This window comes from Macrobrachium rosenbergii, chromosome 26 (assembly GCF_040412425.1).
Source record: "Macrobrachium rosenbergii isolate ZJJX-2024 chromosome 26, ASM4041242v1, whole genome shotgun sequence".
Taxonomy (NCBI): Eukaryota; Metazoa; Arthropoda; class Malacostraca; order Decapoda; family Palaemonidae; genus Macrobrachium; species Macrobrachium rosenbergii.
In genome coordinates, this window is record NC_089766.1 from 48,489,959 (window position 1) to 48,511,591 (window position 21,633).

Genomic DNA, 21,633 nt, shown 5'->3' on the forward strand with positions numbered 1-21,633 from the left:
TCACACACACCAAGAACGAACTGTAAAGGAACTCCAAGAGAAAAAAAAAAAAAAATGGCGGTCAATATGATAAATCTAGGAGGAATGGAAACAGATAATAACAAACCAATCGGATTTTCTCTTCTCGGTAAATCTCTCCTTTTCGAGACGGGAAGGAAGCTGCCGTCGGATTCCGCAAATGGCCTTTTGCGGAATTGCCATTGACTCGAGGAGATTTCCGAGCCATATGCGCGCGCGCATAAGCGCATAACAATTATATAAGTTCAGCGTTCACGGAAGTGTTCTGAACTAAATGGCACACGTATAAACTATAAATATATACATACATATATATGTATATATATATATAGATAAGTATTCGTAGCGACGGCTATATACTCAATATCGACCCATATATCTGAACAAATCATAATATATTCCAAATAGATGATTTAACTCTAAAATATAATCAATACATATGGAAATACATTGATGAATGAAAATCACACAGAGACGTCGATGCATAATATATATATATATATATATATATATATATATATATATATATATATATATATATATATATATATATATATATATATATATATATATATATATATATATATATATACACACACAAACAAACAATATGGTCCACAGTACAGCCCCTGCGCTACGCTTATTAAATTTGACGTCTCACGCTGATTCGTTTTCTCAATCAAGCAATAAACCTCTTTTCTTATGATTTCAACGTTTACTTTCAAATGTCATGTACAGCCATATATATCTCACTCAAAATTCAAAATGCTGTATCCTTCGAAAACGAAAAACATGAGATACAGGACTTGAAAAGTCTGACAGTAATAAGTGGTTGTCAGACTATCCTGCACTTCAGCTCAGACGAAGCTTAAATGAGAGGAGAGACGTCTGTTGTTTTCTAGAGTAAAACTGCGAGACAGTACAACTCAAACTGTTCCTTTGAACCAACAGAGAGGCAGAGACCAATCACTGGAGAGAATGAATAGGATTTAGGCCACCTATAAGGTCATTCAGAGCTGAATGGGATATTGACAGTCAGAAGCTTTGAAAGGCGTCACAGAAGGAAAACCTCAAAGCAGTTGCACTATGAATCAATTTTTAGGAGAAGCTGGAAAGTAAGATGGAAGAAAGATAAATGAATGGAGGTACAGTAAAAGGAATGAAAGGGGTTGCAGCTAGGGGCCATAGAAGGGACGCTGCAAAGAACCTTCTCAAGTAATGCACGACCCCTCTACAGGGTTGATGACATTGAGAATACCCTGTAGTGATCAGTGCTGAAGTCGTGGGTATCACCTCACAAAAAGATCTGTCTCAGTGGGGAATCGAAACACTGAAGATAAAAGATGTGAAAAAGGCAGTAATTCACGTTCTGTTCGTGTTTTCGTTAGCAGACATCTAGTATTCCATTGTACCACAAACGATCGACTGCCAAAATTGAGGTCAGGCTGGATTTCACCGGTTAACAAAATGGATTATAATGATTACCCTTTAAGTAGGCTACTAATGCATTGCATTGTGATCGTAACAGTTGAAAAAATGGAAGTTCTAGATCATTCTACATTGCACCGATATATAAATTGGTAACATACCTTTTGTACCGTTGGACTGTGGAATTGGAACTTCTTCAGAAGTTCAAGCGAAGATGCAATTGCATTACTACCCTAATGCTGTTCTTCTTGCATTTTAAAAAATGTTTATCTTTTATTAATTTATTTTTTCTTTTTTGATAAGTGGGATCTCTTCTTTCTGTATTTCCCTTTACTTCCTCTTACTTCTTCCTAATGAACACCTTAATATTCTTTGGAAGCTTCTGGAATTTCAAGTCAGTGATCCCTTTGGTGGGCTTGTTCCATATGAATGTTCCATCTTCCGAATAATAATAATAATAATAATATGCTTGTTCCATATAAATAGGGTTCATCTTCTGAATAATAATAATAATAATAATAATAAATACACCATATTCGTTGGAATTTGTTGGAAGCTTGAATCTCAAGTCAGTGGCCCCTTTGGTGATCTTGTTCCACATGAATAGGTTTCATCTTCTGAATAATAATAATAATAATAATAATAATAATAATAATAATAATAATAATAATAATAATAATAATAATCAAATTCTATATCGACGAACAACAAAGACGATTACCAGGAAACAAATGCCGTGTGGTTACGCTTATCAGCGCTGGGATCGTTACGCAAGATAAATCCGAAGGATTTCCTATTTACACTCGTTATCGAGAGGGATTAACAGGGAACGTATGAAAGAGAGCGGAAAAAGGAAACGAAATCCCGGAGGGATTCGTGAGCGAAAACAATGGCGCCGCCGGAAGTTAGTCGACGCGAAGCGCCAGATAACGAATGCGCTCAGGTATCTGGATAAACTGTGATACTGGAAGTTTAGTGATAAGGTTTGAACCCCTCCTTCAACGGAAGTTTATTTTGAAACCTCAGTTTTTTTCACTGTCCTTAAAGGTGAATGGCCGAAGGTGTCCCGAAGTGCTTGGCTTGGCAGAATACGTTTCATAAAGTCAAATTCAACTGTCTGTTATTACATAAACTTTCCCAGAGGTGTCCCATGAAAATGACACCTAGCCCATTCAAGAATAGATTTATTTATCTATTTTAATTTTAATATTCTTAGAAGTGGTCTACTCGACAGGACTGCATAGTATGTTATAATGACTTCACTAAGTATAACAACTTGATCATCAATATACTGTCAGTCAACATAAAGACGTTAAAAACTATAAATCTGAAACTCGAACTTTTGAAGCAAGCGTCATCTCCGTCACGAAAATCTCCGTAAACGTCGCAGGCAAAACGCCCTTTAACAGCAGCGCTGGCAAACTTGAATTAGACTCGCACCTTCTCCTTTAAACAAAACTATAATTCCCAATTACATTCGCAGCTAATCTGCATGCGGAAATTCTGCCCACAGTTATGCATTCATTATCGAAGCGATCCGATTATTTCCGCGGCATTTGAGGAGCTGGAAATAATTCTGGGTATGTACCCCAATTGCTGCTCGCCTTGTTGAAGCGTTTTTGGCTATTCACTTCGTTTCATGATGGGAAAATGATTGTTGTCACATCTCACGCGCTTGTGTAATAAATGTATGAATACGTGACGCGTATAAACTTAAGGATTTCATTTACTTTGTCAGGAATTATTCATGAAATGTTGAGGTAATATGCATAATACCTGGCCGAGAGAGAGAGAGAGAGAGAGAGAGAGAGAGAGAGAGAGAGAGAGAGAGAGAGAGAGAGAGAAAGGGCTTTTCGCCAGAATGGACTTTAACATAATATAAACTGCCTCATCTTTCAATGAAATGGTAATATGAATGTTAAAATCTGTTTTAGTTTTTTAAGATACACCTTAATTAATGTCACACTTGCATGCAATCACATCATGCAAGCACATTCCATGCACAAATGCTTTTCAGCATTGGAAAGGTGCTATTAAAAGAAATTTAGCTGGTCCGTTGGTATAGCGGTTAGTGTCGTGGCATGCTACCCAGATGTGGCGAAGGGGGGGTGGTTCGCGTCTCACCCAGGGCGATGAAAAATCACTGGCCCTGTATCATGATCAGTCACTGCTGCAGTGTGGGTGGGGTCTGCTGCGGTGGGAGGTTGGAACCAACATTCTTGGCACTTTAATTTCAAGTCAATGGCTCCTTTGGTGTGCTTGTTCCATGTGAATAGGTTTCATCTATTGAAATAATAATAATAATAATAATAATAATAATAATAATAATAATAATAATAATAATAATAATAATAATAATAAACATACCAGTGGCTTTGGTATGGTTAAGGAACCCTACCAAAATTTAATACCCTTATTGCGAGGGCACGATCAAGCTAGTTTTTCAAAAATTCATTATGTCATGAGTTCAGAGAAAAATTTGTGTTACTGGTAACAATAACATTACGAACAGAATTCAGGAATTGTAAAAATATAAACTAGCTTTAAATATCTTCAGAAGACAAAGAAAAGGAAAAACTGGAAAATTATTGTGAATATCGCACGGCTATTTGGGGCCTTCACCTAAACTAAACTAAGCATTTTGATACATTTTTATCTATTTATCTATTTATTAATCCACTTCTTTCTTTTTTATTAAGTGATATATCTTCTTTCTGTATTTCCCTTTACTTCCTCTTACTTCTTCCTGATGAACGCCATAATATCCTTTGGAAGCCACAAAGAGTCGTCAGAAATGCCCACAGTGCACCGCACGAGGCGGGCACTGGACGCCACTGTCCCCCGTAGGTGGGACAAATGAGTAAGTGAGGTTACAATACTTTAAGCAAGTCTTCGAACAGGCAAAGACAATTAAAATTCTTTGGTAAATGTCAGTGGTTCCGACTCACCCTAAAACGAAATCTTTCTCTTTCTTTTTCAGGCCAGGCACAGATAGGGGCTGGCCTGAGATGCTACCAGTGCGGGACCCTGAGCGAGGGAATGTCCACAGTGAATCCCTGCTTCGGTGCCACTCTAGAAGACAACAAGGAATGCGCCATCACGGACACACACTGCAAGGTAAGTGAGCCAATCAAGTATCTGCGAGAGATAAGTCGACAATTTTTTACTCTAATGAAAGGAATCATCAGGTTTCTCGCTCTGCATTTTTGGTAATTTACTGGCCAGTCAGAAGCAACTTGTTTTGGGGTGGGGGTTGGGGGGGGAATCAAATTCCTGGAAAAAGTAACTTAGTTATTTACTTTGTCGAAGGAAATACATTTTTTTTTTCTCTGTCGCAATGATGCTAACTTTACTGAGTTACTGGTCAGTCAGAGCAACTTACTGGACTCAGACTCAAGACACAGACTCAATACTCAGACTCAGATTCAAGATTCGGACTCAGACTCAGACTCAAGACCAAGGGTTAGACTCAGATTCAAGACCCAGGCTCAAACTCAGACTCAAGACTCAGGCTCTGATAAGACTCAAGACTCAGACTCTGATAAGACTCAAGACTCAGACTCAAGATTCAAGATTCAAGACTCAGACTCAAGACTCGAGACTCACACTCAAGACTCAGACTCAGACTCAAGACTCAGATTCAGACTCAGACTCAGGCTCTGATCAGACTCAAGACTCAGACTGATAAGACTCAAGACTCAGACTCAAGACTCAGATTCAGACTCAAGACTCAGATTCAGACTCAAGACTCAGACTCTGATAAGACTCAAGACTCAAAGCTCAAAGATTTAAGGCTCAAGACTCAGACTCAAGACTCTAGACTCAGACTCAAGACTCAGATTCAGACTCTGATAAGACTCAAGACTCACACTCTGAGACCCAGACTCTGATAGACTCTGACTCAAAACTCAGACTGAGATTCAAAACTCACACTCAAGACTCAAGACTCAGACTCAAGACTCAAGACTCAAGAGACTCTTAAGACTCAAGACTCAAAGCTCAAAGATTTAAGACTCTCAAGACCCACAGACTGAGACTCAAAACTCAAGACTCAGACTCAAGACTCAGATTGAGACCCAGGACTCAAAACCCAGACTGAGACTCAAAACTCAAGACCCAGACTCAAGACTCAAACTCAAGACCCAGACTCAGACTCAAGACTCAAAATTCAGACTCAAAAGACTGAGACTCAAAACTTTTGTTTCAGACTCAAGAAAAGGGACTCTCAGACTCAATGACCCAGGCTCAGACTGTTTACATAGGACACTGATAATCATCGAAAAGTCATACAATATGTGTACACCCTATTTGCACGTTGTTTAACGAATCCTTCAATGACTAACCAGCTCACACTCACACCAAATGGACCAAAATCATTCGAGCCCGATATCTAAAGCCCACCGACGACAGAAATATGAACGCTGGAACCAAAGCTTACAAATTAATGTCAGAATTACGATCCTTTAAGACAAAGCAAGCATAAATGAACTAAACACACGGGTAAATGAATAGCTTAATCACCAGAACTCAAAACGGTGATACAGAAAACTCGACTCTCATCAAAGTATAAAAATGATCTTGTTTGAAACATCACATAGTCATACATTTGTAAAATGATCTATGCGCCATTCAATGCCTTCAATTATTGCACGCGGGGATCCACTGATTACCCGTTCCACAAACACATTGAACAATGTGAGCGCAGGCATTCAATAAAGTGCATATTATGTTGCAGAGAGAGAGAGAGAGAGAGAGAGAGAGAGAGAGAGAGAGAGAGAGAGAGAGAGAGATGCAAATATCAAACTGACCAACAATTAAAAGGTAAATGACTGGATTAGACTAGATTATGGAATCTATGGAATCTACGCCTAAAAGCCGAGCACTGGGGAACCAGGCCGGTCCGTACTCGGCCAGGATTCGAACCTGGGACTTTGGGTATCCGAACTGTGAGACAGGAGGCTGGAGAGCTGTGGAAGTGAAAGCACAAGAAAGAATTTCTAGTGTATCCTACACTAAAGGGGTTTTTCAACTGCGTACCTTCGGCCTCTAGATGCCCCAAACATCTTAGCATTTTACTTTACCTCCATTTTTTCTCCGATCTTGCCGTCCAACCTTTCTAACAATTCTTATTGTAACAATGGGGTTATCTCCCTGTACCACCTTTCAATCCTAGTACTTCATCTCCTTTATTTCTGGATCTCTGGAGCTCTGCTATCCAACCACTCTAACTCCCTCTTCTAACTGTCTTAAGAAGCGCTGAGTGGCAGAGAGAGCTCCCAGAATGCTTGGCTCTTCACCCTGAATTTCATAAAATCAAATAATATCATCAAGGGTATCCAGTGATCACCTTTTCCTGACTAGAGCAACCAGATTCGCTGAACAGTTGAACCACCAATATGCAGTCAATGTTTTGCCTTCACTGTCGAACTTCTCCAGAGTTCCAGAGGTCCTTTATTCCTCCTCAGACCGCTGGACTGTGGAACAGCCTCCCTTCTGAGGATGTCGTGCTGTTGGAACTTCTTCTTCTTCTTCAGAAGTTCAAGCGAAGATGCGATGTATTGCTACTCTAAGGCTATTCTCCTTGCATTTTGATACATTTTTATCTGTTTGTTGATTGATTAAATTATTTTTTCTTTTTAATAAGTGGGATCTCTTCTTTTTGTATTTCCCTTCACCTCCTCTTACTTCTTCCTAATAAACATCTTAATATTTTTGAAGCTTGAATTTTAAGTAAGTGGCCCCTTTGGTGGGCTTGTTCCATAGGAATAGGGTTCATCTTCTGAATAATAATAATAATAATAATAATAATAATAATAATAATAATAATAATAATAATAATAATAATAATTTTTATTAATGATCTAAAATACGTTCTGCAGACTTCGAATATTCTGTCTACTGACTGCTTGTGAGGCTAAAGGGATCTGTAAGGCGTCAAATTTGTGTTTGGTCAGGCCTACTGACAACCGCAAACATATAGGAACTGAAAAATACATTGTATATTTACGTATACATATAAATTATGTATGTATATATATATATATATATATATATATATATATATATATATATATATATATATATATATTAAAAAGCACACATCCCAAGCCCTCCATAATAACGACTAGGCGTTTTTGAATTATGCTGAAAGGCAGGCGCCTTGCCCCCCCGCCCCCGCCCCCGTGTGTGTCTGTGTGTGTGTGTGGAAATTCTTTGGTACAGCTGAGTCGCCTCGCCTGTAGCAGCCGTGTGCCTTCCACAAGCAGGGTTCTCTCTCTCTCTCTTCTCTTTAAAAGTACTTGTGCGTGTGTTCCGCTCATTCTCTCTCTCTCTCTTTCTCTAATTTCCTGACTTTCACTCACTCTCTCTCTCTTTCTCTCTCGGGGTCCTTAAGACATGTTCTGTTGCTTTTACATCGTACTTTATTTTTTTTTTACTTTTATTTTATTCTCTAACATAATATTTTCTTTTCTCTCTCTTTCTCTCTCTCTCTCTCTCTTCTTAATCAATTATCCTGCCGCAGTAACTTTATCACTTTTTAATATATATATATATATATATATATATATATATATATATATATATATATATATATATATATATATATATATACACACACTTCCCTTAGGAAGGAATGGTTTCCTGCGATCAATTCTTTTGGGAAGAACCCGCTGCCTCCAAGCTCTTTTCCACCCTGACTGTGATCCACCCCAGTCGACTAACCATCAGGTACACAGCCCACTCCTATACGTCAGCAGAGGCACAACGAATTCTTCAGAAAATGGGCCAAAGTTTTTTGTATCGTGTGTAAACATACACTATACAATCCTTTCACGTAAACATGTTTTTATTTGGCTAAGTAAATGCTTCCAAGAATCAGAGTATCTCCGTCGAACTTGTTGAAACAACGAGAGAGAGAGAGAGAGAGAGAGAGAGAGAGAGAGAGAGAGAGAGAGAGAGAGAGAGAGAGAGAGAGAGATCTATCACTTAATATCGTCACACGATGATGATGGAGGTCTGAGCAAGTTCAGTTAAAAGAACAAACGGGGTTGCAGCTAGGGCCCATGGAAGACACGCTGCAAAGAACCTTAAGTAATAATGCCTACAGTGCACCACATGAGGTGCACTGACGGCATTGGCCCCCCCCCCCACCAATTATTTACTGTGACGGCCCGCTGTCCGAATTAATCAAACTTAATAGGAATTGCAGACTCATTTTTTTGTATTTTTCTTTTTCGAAATATAAACTTATTTTCTTTTTCGAAATATAAACTCATTTTCTTTTTCGAAATATAAACTCATTTTCTTTTTCGAAATGTAAACTCATTTTTTTTTCGAAATATAAACACATTTTCTTTCTCGAAATGTAAACTCATTTTCTTTTTCGAAATATGAACTCATTTTCTTTTTCGAAATGTAAACTCATTTTCTTTTTCGAAATATAAACTCATTTTCTTTTTCGAAATGTAAACTCATTTTCTTTTTCGAAATATAAACACATTTTCTTTTTCGAAATGTAAACTCATTTTCTTTTTGGAAATATAAAATCATTTCCTTTTTCGAAATATAAAATCATTTTCTTTTTCGAAATGTAAACTCATTTTCTTTTTGGAAATATGAACTCATTTTCTTTTTCGAAATATAAACTCATTTTCTTTTTCGAAATATAAACTCATTTTCTTTTTCGAAATGTAAACTCATTTTCTTTTTCGAAATATAAACTCATTTTCTTTTTCGAAATATAAACTCATTTTCTTTTTCGAAAATACAAATAATTTTCTTTTTCGAAATATAAACTCATTTTTTTTTCGAAATATAAACTCATTTTCTTTTTCGAAATATAAACTCATTTTCTTTATCGAAATATAAACTCATTTTCTTATTCGAAATATAAACTCATTTTCTTTTTCGAAATATAAACTCATTTTCTTTTTCGAAATATACTCATTTTCTTTTTCGAAATATAAACTCATTTTCTTTTTCGAAATATAAACTCATTTTCTTTTTCGAAATATAAACTCATTTTCTTTTTCGAAATATAAACTCATTTTCTTATTCGAAATATAAACTCACTTTCTTTTTCGAAATATACTCATTTTCTTTTTCGAAATATAAACTCATTATCTTTTTCGAAATATAAACTCATTTTCTTTTTCGAAATATAAACTCATTTTCTTTTTCGAAATATAAACTCATTTTCTTTTTCGAAATATAAACTCACGAAAAGTCCATCAGGAAATGCGACAAGAATATAAGTCTGGGAAGACAAGAAGATTCCTTTTTTATTTTTGTCTTTGAGAGGACCCCCCCCCCTCTTTCCACTTCCCGAGGTGCACACACGCACACACACATACACACACAAACACACGCACACACACACATCGAGTCCACAGCGCAACTTCCGACCTGTAAATTAACAATATTTTCAACCAGCCTCATTAAAAGTCAGTCACCTGCCTCAGTTTATTGACAATAAAAAGAACTAAGTGAAAAGTATTGAGAGAAATTTTGAAGAAGGGGAAGGAGAGAAGAAAGAAAAAGGAAAATTGAGGAGGAGGAAGAAAAATACGAGATGAAAGATGGGAGAGAGAGAGAGGAAAAAAAATTAAAGTGAAGGAAAAAAGTGATAAAAAGATAGGGTATGAAGAAAAAAGGTTGTGTTAAGACCATTCCGGACCCAGTAGCAGGGGCTGATGGGAAATAAGACAACAATATGTCTTCGCAATTGGCAGGTTTCTTTATAGAAGAAAAACATACTTTAGAATTCACTTTTTGACGTTCTCTTAATCTAATATGTATTCTGGGTAATGTCTTTATTCTGCTAATTGTATTTTATATTATTTCAGTCGAATGTGTGCGTTTAGTAATAATAATAATAATAATAATAATAATAATAATAATAATAATAATAATTGTATTTTATGTTATTTCTGTCGAATGGGTGCATATAATGATAATAATAATAATAATAATAATAATAATAATAATAATAATAATAATAATAATAATAATAAGCGTATTTTATGTTATTTCAGTCGAATGTGTGCATGTAATAATAATAATAATAATAATAATAATAATAATAATAATAATAATAATAATAATAATTATTATTATTTTTTAACAATTATAATTATAATTGCAACAAAAATTTTTAAATATCGGTGCATAAAAGAATGACACCTTCGCTTAATACTGACCCCCCCAAAATAAACAAACGCATCAAAGCATGGCAGTCCCCACTATTTAAAATCCGTCACACATATAAAAATGACAAATTCCCCACGGAAGTGAATTCAACATCTGCACAACAGCGTTAGTTTCCAAGCAAATCCAGCGTTTGAATTTAAAAAGACTAATTGGGAGTAGTTTCAATATTCAGCAGGAAGGAAAAACGGTTCAACAAAAGATCTGAATAAAGAGAATTGAACTATTTTTTTTTTTACTCGTTAGAAGCGCAGCTGATGCCCCCCGAATTTAGTAGGTTCCTCTGCGTGTGGGGAATAAGAAGGGGGTGGACCGGGGTGGGAGTGAGGGGGGTGTTCCTCAAATAAGCTCATAAATAAATAGCCGGTACGTTCTCGGGAAGAATAATGATGGGGGCCTTATTTATATAGTTGCATGTACAGCTCATACACACAAAATTAATAATATATATAAATTATATAATATATATATATATATATATATATATATACATATATATTACATAATTATATGCATATAATATATATATATATATATATATATACATATATATATATATATTATATATACATATATATAATAATATATATATATATATATATATATATATATATATATATATATAATATATGTACAGAATTTGCATAATAATTCTTCTGTTTGTAACCAATACCTCCCCTGTAAGTACACAGACTGATGGTTCGGCCTACTTGCTGACGCTCTCTTTATATTATCATCGTTTTTAAACGTCCATATATACATATATATATATATATATATATATATATATATATATATATATATATATATATATATATATATATATATATATATAAATGTCTGTACATGCAATAATATAAGTAACCTCAGCTTAATTATTCTCCCGCGAATGTACTGGCTATCTATTTATGAGCTTATTTGAGGAACCCCCCACCCCCCACCCCAGGCCAACCCTCCTTCTTCCTTCCCGCACGCAGCAGGACCTACTAAATTGGAGGCATCAGCTGCGCTTGTAATGAGTTTCATCTAAAAAAAAAAATAATACTAATTTCATTCTCTTTATTCAAATCTTTTGTTTAAGTAAAATATCTTTAAAAAAAAAAAATATATATATATATATATATATATATATATATATATATATATATATATATATATATATATATATATATATATATAATAAACGAGGAGAGTGGGTTCTAAAAGCAAACAGTCCCTGCAACATTTATTGCATAAAATCAACACAAAAGGCCTATTAATATTATGCTGATCGCCATTCCCACACTGCGCCACTCAACACTACCTCGTTCTCAATCTACTGCTTCCCTCAACCAAGAGTTGGACCCCCACCCCTAAACCCCCCTCCCATCCCTGTACCAACAGTTCTTCTTCCGCGCCCGACAACCAACACTTTCTCAGTCTTCCGCTCCTTCATCCTTAAACTTCTGAGTTATGTTTACTTTAGGAAAATCTGTCCATCTCAACATACACTCGCGCTAGGTCTTTCGAAGAAATAGTCTTACCTCGTTTTCTTATCCATTCTTAAGCCACATAAGCAAGGCCAAGGTCAAGGGTCCGTCTCAAAAGCTTTTATACTTTATAATTCCTGGTCAGCATCCAAAAAATGGAGTATGGAGATTAATATTTTGGGGAAAATATGAACATCTTCGTAATTTGCAAAGAAAAAGGACAGGTCAACCAAGAAAGTCTTGGGTGGATAGGTAGGTGTTAGAACAAAAGGACCATAACATCTAGTGACTGCCAGAAAAAAGGTGAGTGGCGCAATGTGCTCCTGAAGGAGCAGAATGACGCAGCTATGGCGGACAGAATCTTAAATAAACAAGTGGAAAAAGTTTCTTCGGCGCAATCGAGTTTTCTGTACAGCGCATAATCAAGAACACCGAAAACAGATCTATCTTCCGGTGGTCTCGGTATAATGCCGTATGAGCCGTGGCCCATGAAGCTTTCAGCCACGGCCCGGTGGTGGTCTGTCCTGTAGCGTTGCCAGAACCACGGTTATGGCTAATTTTAACCTTCAATAAAATGAAAACTACTGAGGCTAGAGGGCTGCAATTTGGTATGTTTGATGATTGGAGGGTGGATGATCAACATACCAATAATAATATACGCCATATTCTTTGGAAGCTTGAATTTCAAGTCAGTGGCCCCTTTAGTGGGCTTATTCTATATGAATAGGGTTTATCTTCTGAATAATAATGATAATAATAATAATAATAATAATAATAATAATAATAATAATAATAATAATAATAATAATAATCTTCGGAAGCTTGATTTTAAGTCAGTGGCCCCTTTGGTGGGCTTGTTCTATATGAATAGGGTTCATCTTCTGAATAATAATAATAATAATAATAATAATAATAATAATAATAATAATAATAATAATAATAATAAATCAGCGCCGAGCAGAAACATAACCACATTACGACGATTGATACAATCAAAGTATTTGAGTTCCATCCTCACTGTATATTGCATACCTGATGACGACCAACCCTCGGTGAGAAGAACAAAACAGCATTTCACGAAGGCGATTTACATATACCACAAGCTTACTCGGCTGACATGCAACAACAAACATATCACTCAAAGAAAACATTAGAACCCAGAGAGAGAGAGAGAGAGAGAGAGAGAGAGAGAGAGAGAGAGAGAGAAAGGGCTAATTCTCGAGTCTCAGCTGGGGACCAAGTCTAGCTAATATTGATTAATTCATGCAGAGCAAAACCTCCCGGGAGGGTTTACATTAGACGGGTGACAATCTAGGCCTAATAATTAGGCCTAAGACGAATTTCCGGGATGTATTACTCAAAACGATTTATTCTGATGAATAATGATGAATGCATATATATATATATATGAATATTATCGTTATATATCATACTTCTCTAGATTACTGTAAGATGATATATATATCAAAACGATGGTTTTATATCAGATGTCAACAAAAATAGTTATTTCCATGTATCTCTTCATTCTGTATTTCCCTTTACTTCCTCTTACTTCTTTAATGAACGCCTTAATATTCAAGCTTCTTATTTCAAGTCAGTGGCCCTTTGGTGGGCTTTGTTCATAATAATAATAATAATAATAATAATAATTAATAATAATAATAATAATAATAATAATAATAATAATAATATCTAAGTGGGATTTCTGATATTCTCCTTTCAACAACATTGTGAAAAACATTGGCTCAATTTGACCAATCAGATTTCAACAACATTAACTTTATCGAAAAGTTAAAGTTTTTTAATTTATCAAAAGCGGTTCGAGATTTTGTATTTCTTTTACAGAAGCATTATGTCAAGAGCAGTTGAGATTAATTTTATGAAAATGCCATGAGATTAACGTTACCAAAAGCATTTACCACGAGATTAACTTTTTATAATTAACATTATCTTCACCAGAACAGTTACCCTGAGATTAAATTTTCCATTAATGAGCGGTTACCACGGGATTAAGTTCAGTTACCACGAGATTTTGTTATCACGAGATTATCTTCACCAGAAGCAATTACCTCGAGATTAACTTACCAAAAGCAGTTACCACGAGATTAACTTTACCAAAAGCAGTTACCACGAGATTAACATGCCAAATAAGTCAATCTTTTCAGCCACTGTGGAACGAGTTGAAGAGGGTGCATTTCCATCTCCTTGGCATAATGTACACTCAGCATGTGTTATAATAACAACCCACTAATTTTCCAACTGATTTGTAAAATCGTGTGTCCCTTTCCAAGTTGGCTTGCCCGATTTTTGTCTAGCATACTGATGTTTGATAGTACAAACAAACCAGCTTTCTTACAATGACAGCTTAATAAAATTATCAACATCAGGACTGACATCACGAACGGATGCCTGGTGTTAACATTCCTCAAACACTGTGGTACTTTTGGGAGTCGCTGAAATTATAGTTTATGGCGTTTAAAATTTCTTTCGTTTCCACTTACCTGGCGTATATTTCATCAGTGAGGACTGCAGACATACAGTACATACTGTTTGGAAAACTGCTGCTCAGCTCAGCATCAGGTAAAACGGCTCAAAAAAACTCATCACAAGAGCCAGATTTGGGGCAACCGGAGTGTATATTCAAGGCATCCACGCATATATCTCCAAGGACTAAAAGCCACATCCTCTTAGGCACGACATCGTCCACAAAGTGTTATATATTCTTCCATTTACATGCAAATTTGATTTACGCAGGGGGTAAAATTTACATGCCTTAAATGCTTTCCCGCTTGCATGTTCCTGAGATGTAACCGAGTACCGGGACCTTTCCCTGAAAAGAGCGGGAGGCCATATCTTCAAAACCAACCACAGAATTTTTTTGAAAATAATCTCATTAAGTTTCCCATACCCAAATTACTGATGAATTCCTGGTCTAATCTGACCTAACCTATAACCTAACCTAACCTAACCTAACCTAACCTATAACCTAACCTAACCTAACCTAACCTATAACCTAACCTAACCTAACCAGGGGCATAGCAACAAAACCAGGGCTGGTGCAATACTAGCATACATCTCAGGAATCTACTTCCTGCTTCCCTAACCCAAACAAGAAACGCTCAACTCACTGCCAAGTCACCAGTGCTATCCATTCAGCCACAAATATATAAACACATCGAAAGCACTCATGCACAAACTGGCTGCATTTGCCTGCTAGAGGCTGTTACTCATATTTGTCACGTGACCCTTCTGAAACAAAAGCTCTCATGACTGAGGCTATATCCTAACATTAAAATTAACCCTCTCATCATCATGTATATTCGAATGAACGACAGAAAATTCCGATAGAAAGGAGAGATTTTTCCCAAGGGATTTCTTTTAATTACACCATACGCACGTTTATGGAAATGCAAGAAAATTTACAGAACCGCAGATTAACAAAATGTAAATCAAATGACAGACATCACTGTAAATAAGACAAGATCTCGTGAGAATCAACAAAACCATTGTTAATATGTACAACAACAATCTGTAATAATAAAATCCGAGAGGATTTGATCTTGTCTGTCCTCCCCCAGGTGACAGTAAGAGAGACATGACATTGCCACCCACCCCCTGCAAACCTGTTTGTCCGCTCCAGTTGGGGGCGGGGTAGGTAGGGGATAGGGAAGGAAGGGGAGACATGACACATCCACCCTCCTCCTGCAAAACTGTTTGTCTGCTCTGGGTAGGGGCGGGATAGGTAGGGGATAGGGAAGGTAGGGGAGACATGACACATCCACCCTCCTCCTGCAAAACTGTTTGTCTGCTCTGGGTAGGGGCGGGGTAGGTAGGGGATGGGGAAGGTAGGAGAGACATGACACATCCACCCTCCTCCTGCAAAACCGTTTGTCTGCCCTGGGTAGGGGCGGGGTAGGTAGGGGATGGGGAAGGTAGGAGAGACATGACACATCCACCCTCCTCCTTTGTCCACCCTGGGTGGGGCCGGGGTAGGTAGGGGATCGGGAGGGTAGGGGAGATGCGACGGGCAGCGCCGGTTTCCAGCGCAGTGTAACACGCGCCATCAAGCATGGCACTTGCATAATGTACAGAATATTATTTACTTCCAAGAACATTCAGTTAAAGATAAGATCAACACGTATATGACATTGGACACAAGAGAGCCCTAGATGTATAAATGTAAATATAAGATTCAAATAAATATCGATACTTATAAACATTTACCAAATCAATGGATGTTTCTGCAAAGCGATGAAGACGAATATTTGCTTTTTAGTTTTGTGTAAAAGAAAACTATCGAGATGGCTATTTGTCTGTCCGTCCGTCCTCAGATCTTAAAAACTACTGAGGCCAGAGGCTGCAAATTGGTTCTGTTGATCATCCACCCTCCAATCATCAAACATACCAAATTGCAGCCCTCTAGCCTCCTCAGTAGTCTTTATTTGATTTAAGGTTAAAGTTAGCCATAATCGTGCTTCTGGCAACGATATAGGACAGGCCACCACCAGGCCGTGGTTAAAGATTCATGTGCCGCGGCTCATACAGCATTATACCGAGACCACCGAAAAAGATAGATCTATTTTCGCTGTACAGAAAACTCGATTGCACTGAAGAAACTTCGGCGCACTTTTTTCTCTTTTTTTGCCATGGAAGTACATCAGTTGTCAGTCAAAATTATTATTAATATTATCGTAATGACAAAAATAAAAATGGTAAAAATAAGACTTAAAACTACTATTCGGTTTGGTTAAATCTTTATTTTTTTACTACATATTATTTGTTGGTGAGGGTAAACCACGTTTTAACTATTGATCAAGTAGAGCAATGTTTCTGTTTGTACAGTAAATTGCTGAAATGAATAGAACAGAATGTAGAATTTAGCCCAAAGGACAACCGCTGGGACCTATGAAATCTTCGGCGCTGAAACTGAAACTGACAATAAAAATGGTCTGAAAGGTGTAACAGGAGGTAGACCTCGCAGTCGCACTATGAATCAATTGTTAGGAGAGGGTTGAGGAAAGATGGAAGAAAGAGAATATGAACGGAGGCACAGTGAAAGGAATGAAAGAGGTTGCAGCTGCAAAGAACCACAGGTAATGCCTACAGTGCACCGCATGAGGTGCACTCACGGCGCTACCCACCTACGGAGTAGTAAATTGTTGTAGTGAAGTATTGGGACATTAAGAAATCATTAAGGCCACGGTATTAGATCCATCTTTAAAAATTTTTATTTATTTATTTATTTTTTTTGCATCGACACTTCTTCCACGAAGGGAACGAATCAAGTTGCAATTAGTGCCACTCCGGACGCAGAACTACTTTCGAGGGCCAAAGTGGCCGAGTCCCCGTTCCTCGAAATGGCGAGCCACTTGAATATTGATTGAAGACCAACTCTCCGGGGGGAGTTCGGCAGTTCTAATAACCCCAGGAGCTCTCCAAGACCGGAATTCACACAAACTGTCCCAGTCGGGGAGGGCCATTCCGTCTTCCATCGAGGACACCCCAAAGTATGTTGCTGTCCTGTCGCATGGCCATTCGCTTATCGTTTGATATATTTGGAAGGGGTTGAAATACAGGCATTTCAAGGAAGTGAAAATAAAGGAATTACATTTACTGTTTTATGAAAAAATGAAAAAAAAACGAACTACACTTACTGTTTTACAATAAAATTACTTTTACTGTTTTACAAAAAAAAAACATTATATTTAGGCTGCTGTTTTACAAAAATAATTATATTTACTGTTTTACAAAAAAAATTATATTTACCGTTTTATAATAAAAAATTACATTTACTGTTTTACAAAAAAATTATATTTACTGTTTTACAAAAAAATTACATTTACTGTTTCAAAAAAAAAAATTACTGTTTTCAAAATATCAAAATAGCATATTGAATGTTTAAAAAATCTGATATATTTGGAAGGGTTTAAAATACATGCATTTACAGAAAGTATAAATAAAAATGAATTACATTTGCTGTTTCACACAAAAATTATATTTACTGTTTTACCGAAAAAAAAGAGTAAAATTGTCCCAGAGGATATTGGACATTTTAAAAATTAAATTATATGGAAGGGTTTTAAAAACAAAATTTAAAGAAAGTAAAAAAAAAAAGAATTACATTTGCTGTTTTAAGGAAAAAAAAAAGAGTCAAAATGTCCCATAGGATATGGAAAGGTTTATAAAACATACCTTCACAAAAAGTAAAAAAAAAACATGAATTACATTTGCTGTTTTACGAAAAATAATGAATGCCAAAATGTCCCATATGGTATAGAAAGGTTTAAAAAACACACATTTACAGAAAGTAGAAAAAAACTGAATTACATTTACTGTTTTCCGACAAAAATGATCATCAAAATGTCCCATATGATAAGGAAAGGTGTAAAAAAATACATTTAACGGAAGCATGAAAATCAGATACATTTACTGTTTTACGAAAAAGATGTCCCATCTCAATTCATTATGTTGATTATCACTACCACTGTAGGTGTGGTAAAACTCGAAAGTATCTTGCTTATAGTGGATTTATAAGAAAAATACTACGCCATTAACTTGATTTGGCTTTATCTGGGCAATATGAATCTTAAATATTCATATTTAAGTTCTACAGCCTCTGAATACCTGAAGTGTCCATCTTCATTTGCCAATGAACTTAATTTTTTATTTTTGCCATAATGCTTCCTGAGTTCTCCCAAAATACCCCGTAGGGGGGCAGCTCCGTCAGTGCGCCTCACGCAGTGCACTGTAGGCATGCCTTATGGTTCTTTGCAGCCCCTAGCTGCAATCCCTTCCATTCCTTTTACTGCACCTCCGTCCATATCCTCTTTCTTCCATCATACTTTCCACTCTCTCCTAACAACTGTTTCATAGTGCAACCGCGAGGTTTTCCTCCTGTTACACCTTTCAGACCTTTTTACTGTCAGTATCCGTCTCAGCGCTGAATGACCTTATAGGTCCCCAGTGCTTTGGCCTAAATTCTATACTTTGTTCTGTTCTGTTCAACCAAAATAGCCGTTAGTAAGAAATAGCGAAGGACACACGTCAGCCATCATGCAACATACATCGGTAACTGCGCCTGCGCAGGAAGACTGTCTGCCAAATATATTCCCAACCGACGACACTGCCATTTCAATCAGCACAAGAGAAGGATGAGATTAACTAGTGCTATTAGAGGCATGTTGTATTACATAAAATGGAACTAGTTGCTCCATTAAAGAATTTGTAGTAAATTAATAATTATAAATTTTATCACAGGCTCGGCGTCAATAACCCTAATGTTGTAACGCCAGTTTTAACAGCCACAAATCAATCAATATCACAGGCTATGTCTACAGCATGCAAGCTACAGTCTTCATAAGCCATATCTACAAGAAAATGGCTATCATTCGGTAAGCAAAACGGTCAAATTGAGAAAGTTATTAACGAAATGGGTAGTACTAACTAAATCACTTGGGTTAATTACACACTGGCTGTTCCCTGGAGTATGGAAAGTGTCTGTACACAGTCAACTGCTTCTGCCTCTGTGAGAACACAGGCGCTTTTTGTTGACCTCAGTCAGCAGTACAGCTTCTCATGATGCTACAAAATATACAGCAGTTCAGTGGTTCTCAACCAGGGGGGAATTCCCCCCTACGTGGGAATTTCAGAGTTTCAGGGGGGGGGATTGTGACCACAGATTGGCAGGCTAAAACTGGCTCTAAGACCACATAAAACGCAGTGTGCATCGGTCCCACACTACTGAGAGGTCACGCTGGGCTTTCTCTCCGATAGTCTGTGTGCTTGTGTTAGTATTTTGCTGCATATCATTTGTAATGCACCTTTTGAGACAGGTAATTTTGGAAAGAGGGTTTGGGATGACATTCTGACATATGGTGAAAGGGTGCATGGGCCAAAAAAAGTCTGAGAATCACTGCAGATAGTATTGAAGCGTCTTAGGAGAATGAAATGATATTGTATATTCATAAATCAGTGAAAATTTAACATAGGCTCTTCATCCCAATACAGTACAGAAATGTTCTGACATATCTACATAAAATACATTCCATACACTGGTAATGCTACAGAGTCCCCATTTTTGGAGTATATAGCTATGTAACGAAGGCTACAGAAACATTACTGAACTGAACTTTGTACTAATTTAGTTTTTGAATAACAATAATATTAAATTTGTTGAAGGGAACGCTCATGTGAAACAAGGCTATAGGGACCACAGAACTTCATGGCAAGATTTTAGGGGACAGAATACCCAGATGTCAAAAAGGTGTTATAAAACAAATGAATAATAATAATAATAATAATAATAATAATAATAATAATAATAATAATAATAATAATAATAATAATAACATAAAACATCACATTGATTCACTAGTCAGAGATCTGATTGGAAAACGCGGCGCGCTCCGCCAGACGGAAGGAAAGGAGGTTGTTGGAGAAAAACCCGACGGAGAAGAGAAATTATTCGTGGTCTACAAAAAGGAAATCAGGACTGGATTGTAAGCTGCTTACGTTCCCCGGATGATATATACAGGAATAGCTGTTGTATTAGGAGCTGGGGGGAAAGACTTAATATCCGGGGCGAAAGGTAAAAGCTCTGACAGTGTACGAGGGACAGAAAACGTTTCAGGAAAAAATAATAAGTAGGAATAATGTGGTAGAGGTTTTTGGATGATAGGTGACTACTGAAGATGATTATGTATGCGTGTGTGTATGTATGGATGTGTTAGAGGCAGATGGAGATACAGGCATTTCGCGAACTGCCTGGAATTTCAGGTAGATGGCGAAATGCACTTAAGGGGCATTTGATCAATTCCCCAAGGGCTAGTGCTAAACATGGCGAAACAGTGACTCACCTTAACTGTTTCACATGTTTAGTACTAGCACCTGGGGGTTCAAATGTATTTCGCCAGGTTTAGTACTAGCCCCTGGGAGATCAAATGTATTTTGTCGTGTTTAGTAGTAGCCCCTAGGGGATCAAATGTATTTTGCCATGTTTAGTACTAGCTAGGGGGTCAAATGTATTTTGCCATGTTCAGTACTAGGCCCAGGGGGGTTCAAATGTATTTCACTGTGTTTAGTACTAGCCCCTGGGGATCAAATGTATTTTGCCATGTTTAGTACTAGCCCCAGGGAGGGTCAAATGTATTTCACCATGTTTAGTACTAGCCCCAGGGGTGTCAAATATATTTTGCTGTGTTTAGTACTAGCCCCAGGGAGTGTCAAATGCATTTCGCCATGTTTAGTACTAGCCCCTGGGGGATCATCAAATGTCCCTAAGTGCATTTCGCTATCTGCCTGAAATTCCAGGCGGTTCACGAAATGCCTCGTTGGGCTATCTGCCTGTAACAATATATATATATATATATATATATATATATATATATATATATATATATATATATATATATATATATATATATACATATAAAACAGATAGAGAAATCATTTATCACACAGATAACAGATCGCCCTAAAGCCGCCCCAGTTTATCAATAAAACATACATATTA

The 21,633-nt window shown here is 36.8% G+C and overlaps 2 protein-coding genes across 2 annotated transcripts in view; one reads left to right on the forward strand and one right to left on the reverse strand.

Annotated features, from left to right (window-relative positions):
- The window catches only part of LOC136853176 (CDAN1-interacting nuclease 1), a 218,107-nt gene that overhangs the window by 177,101 nt on the left and 19,373 nt on the right, over window positions 1–21,633 (reverse strand). The gene's annotated exons all lie outside the window — the stretch shown is intronic.
- LOC136853178 (uncharacterized) overlaps window positions 1–21,633 on the forward strand; it is a 551,704-nt gene that overhangs the window by 140,194 nt on the left and 389,877 nt on the right. Inside the window, exon 2 of the mRNA XM_067128514.1 lies at window positions 4,427–4,563. Within this exon, the coding sequence (XP_066984615.1) occupies window positions 4,427–4,563 (137 nt within the window). The remainder of the gene's footprint in view (window positions 1–4,426; window positions 4,564–21,633) is intronic.